The sequence below is a fragment of the Fukomys damarensis genome, unplaced genomic scaffold, assembly GCF_012274545.1.
Source record: "Fukomys damarensis isolate Sample0158 unplaced genomic scaffold, DMR_v1.0_HiC HiC_scaffold_12, whole genome shotgun sequence".
NCBI classification, from domain to species: Eukaryota; Metazoa; Chordata; class Mammalia; order Rodentia; family Bathyergidae; genus Fukomys; species Fukomys damarensis.
Genome location: NW_022900924.1, coordinates 57,772,335 through 57,775,577, shown reverse-complemented (window position 1 = coordinate 57,775,577; position 3,243 = coordinate 57,772,335). Strand labels below are relative to the sequence as shown.

At 65.3% G+C, this 3,243-nt stretch overlaps 1 protein-coding gene across 1 annotated transcript in view; it reads left to right on the top strand.

Moving 5' to 3' along the window:
• The window catches only part of LOC104862535 (trafficking kinesin-binding protein 1-like), a gene marked incomplete at its 3' end in the record, with an annotated part of 5,200 nt that extends 1,957 nt beyond the window's left edge, over positions 1–3,243 (top strand). The window contains exons 3-4 of the mRNA XM_010624591.1: positions 342–444; positions 2,670–3,243. Coding sequence (XP_010622893.1) covers positions 342–444; positions 2,670–3,243 — 677 coding nt within the window. The remainder of the gene's footprint in view (positions 1–341; positions 445–2,669) is intronic.

Below are 3,243 nucleotides of genomic sequence, written 5' to 3'. Positions count from 1 at the left end.
TGCCACCTTGTCTGCCCTTGTCCTGGCAGAGTTTGACACCTGTTTGCCCATGAAAAGTCATGCAGAACGGCAAAGGAGAAAGCGATTCTGACCTCCGAGGGGAAAACCAGTTTCACCTCCTAGGCCTTCCTCCTGGAACTGGACTCACTGCTGGCCCCGACCCTGTGTGGACAGGCAGAGGCGGGGACATGTGGCCCTGCAGCCAGGCCACCTTCCCTCAGAGCGCGTGACCCCCCTACCCTCCCAGCCCCGCCCATAGGCGGCCCCGCCCTGCATCACCAGGCGCTGGGCTGTGCACTGCGCACACCAGGTGCAAGGACTGTGTTTTGTCCCCGATGCAGCGAACCACCCCGGGAAGTGCATGTCCCAGACCAGCTCCACCTTCACCTTCACCACCTGCCGCATCCTGCACCCCTCGGACGAGCTCACGAGGGTCACGCCAAGGTAAGGTCTGGCTGTGGGGCAGCTGCGGCTGAGGGTAGGGACCCTTTCCCTCGAGGCCTGGTGTCCAGAGCCGCACGAGAGGCTCCTGCCCAGCCAGCTCCAGAGTCAGGCGTGGGGGTGCAGGCCTGTGATCCGGGCGCTCGGAAGGCTGAGCCAGAGGGTGGCTCTGAGGTCCAAGCCAGCCTGAGCTGCAAAGCGAGACTCCAGGCACAAAACGAACAGCAAGCGAAAGGCAGCGAGGGCCAGCAGGACGAGAGCGCGGTGTGTATAGTCCTGCTCCAGCCCTGTCCGCTCAGACCCGGCTCACACGGGGGAGCTGGCCCGCCCTCCTTGCCCTTGTTGGGTGCGGGCTGGGTCCTGAGGCCCCTCCGGAGCAGCTCTCCCTGCAGGCCCCATGGCTGCCCCAGAGCCGATCTGTGTTTCCTCCCAGGACAGGCTCGGGCTGCTCCTGGAGCAGGGGGTAGCAATGGACTCCTGGCCCAGGGCGCGGCCCCCAGGCCTGGCCTACACCCAGCTGGGAGCCCCGAACCTGCGGCGTGGTGTCTGGTCAGCTGCTTTCTGGCTCCTTTCCTCCTCCTGGGTGGGGACGGGGACCAGTGTCCCTGACACGGCCATTTCTTCTATGGTGCAGTCAGGCGAGCTCCCAGGGTCCCTGGAAGGACACGGGACAGTGAGCAGCACCTGGGGGCCCCTCAACCCTGAACGATTCTCCACAGGTCGTGGGAGGAGGACGCCGGAGCTGTCCTGGGCTCTGCTGGGCCTGGGCGAGAGGAGGTGTAGGGCAGAGCTGAGCCATGGGCGAGGCAGGGGGTGAGCACACAGGGCCACCCAGCGGGTCCCTGCCAGGGTCTGTGTAAATGTGTGGCTTCCATGTGTCTCTGGTGGCCTGGCCACTGGTCCCCTAATCCATTAAACGCCGCCAGCGGAGCTCCTGCACTAATCGCGGCCTAACCTGAGGTCGGCTCTGTCTTCCCACCCTGCTACCCGGGTGCCAGCTTCGCACCTGGGTGTAGAAGCAGCGTTTCAGCCCCAGTGGAGGCTGCAGCCACAAGGCCAGGACCTCGTGTGTCCCGAGCTACGGGCTTTCTAGCCTGTGTTTCAGGGAAGTAAAGGCAGCTGGAGCAAAACCGAAGCTCTCCCCAGGGAGCAGAGCTACCCAGCCAGACTTGAGTCTGGTTTTTTCCTCTGTGGACTGCACACAGCACCTGTAATCGCCACTGGTGCCCTTGCAAGTCTGTCCCCTTAACCCTGGGTTCTGCCGTGGTGTCTAACCCCGTGTTTGCCAAGTGCCCTGCACGCTCCCATTTGTGTGAGCTAGGCCTGTGTCTTGGGGGAGGTCCCTAAGCCCCTGAGGCCTGCAGCCTGCACTTGCTTTTGGGCCGTCCCTGCCCCAGGGTGCCCTGTGGTCACTCCAAGGACCTGCTCCAGGCTGGTCCTCCTCTGTTTCTCCCACACTGGGTCCCCGGCCTCCTTGGCGGGGCTGGGAGAGAGGTCTCTGTCCCCAGCTCCTGGGTCTCTCAGCTCTCCTGTTCCCAGGACCCAGAAGCCCTGTTGGCAGGCTCGCAGCAGCTGCCGAAAGTCAGCCACTCTTTCTGCAGCCATGGCAGGGCCTCTCCCAAACCCTGGGACCATCTCTGTCCTGTGTTCTTCCCCACTGGACCCAGCTGCCAGACTGCATGGGGCCTCAGACAGCAGGACAGGCGAGGGACAGGGATGCCTCAGTCCCCTGTGTGCCGTGGAGGGAGCCTGGTACTCTGGTGTCCTTCTCTGGTCCCGAACTCCATGACCAGGATGGGCTGGGCAGCACGTGGAAGGGTGAGGGGCAGCGGGAGGGGCAGGGAACTGTCCTGGCCTCGGGACCAGGGGCAGGTGGTGATGTGCATATGCCGCGGCCGGTGCCATGTCTTTCACTTTTACTGAGCTGAGCCCCGAGCTGGGCCTCGTGTCCGGGGAAGCAGCTGGACCTGGAGCCACTGGTGCACATCTGTCCATGTCCCCCTGAGCTGTCCCTTCCTAGCCGGGCGTGGCGCTGGCTCAGCCACAGAGGGCAGTGGGGTCCTGTGCAGCTTCTGCTGACACAGACTGTGGCCCACCTCGGGACTCCGTGGACAGAGGTCTTGGGCATCTCACGTCCCAGGTCTGCCCCGCCACCCCCCGAGACACAGCCACCGGCTCTGCCACAGTCCTGGGCGTCCCCGGGAGTAACCTGCCATTTTCCCTTCCAGCCTTAACTCGGCTCCGACTCCAGCTTGTGGCAGCGCTGGCCACCTGAAGTCCACGCCGGTGGCCACGCCGTGCACCCCACGGAGGCTGAGCCTGGCCGAGTCCTTCACCAATGCCCGAGACTCCACGACCACCATGAGCACGTCTCTGGGGTTGGTGTGGCTGCTGAAAGAGCGCGGCATCTCGGCCGCCGTGTACGACCCCCAGAGCTGGGACCGGGCCGCGCGGGGCTCCCTCCTGCACACTTACGCCCCCCGGATGGCCGTGATCCCCTCCACGCCACCCAACTCGCCCACGCAGGCGCCCGCCGGCTCCCCCCCCGCCTTTGAGTTCAAGTGCACCAGCCCGCCTTATGACACCTTCCTGGCATCCAAGCCGGCCAGCTCCATCCTGCGCGAGGTGCGGGAGAAGAAGGGCGTGCGCAGCAGCGAGAGCCAGACAGATGTGTCGCTTGGCAGCCTCAACCTGGTGGACAAGGTCCGGCGCCTCGGAGTGGCCCGGGTGGTGAGCGCAGGGCGGGCGCACAGCCCCACCTTGACTGCAGACCAGGCACCTGCGCTCTGCGCACCCCCCGGG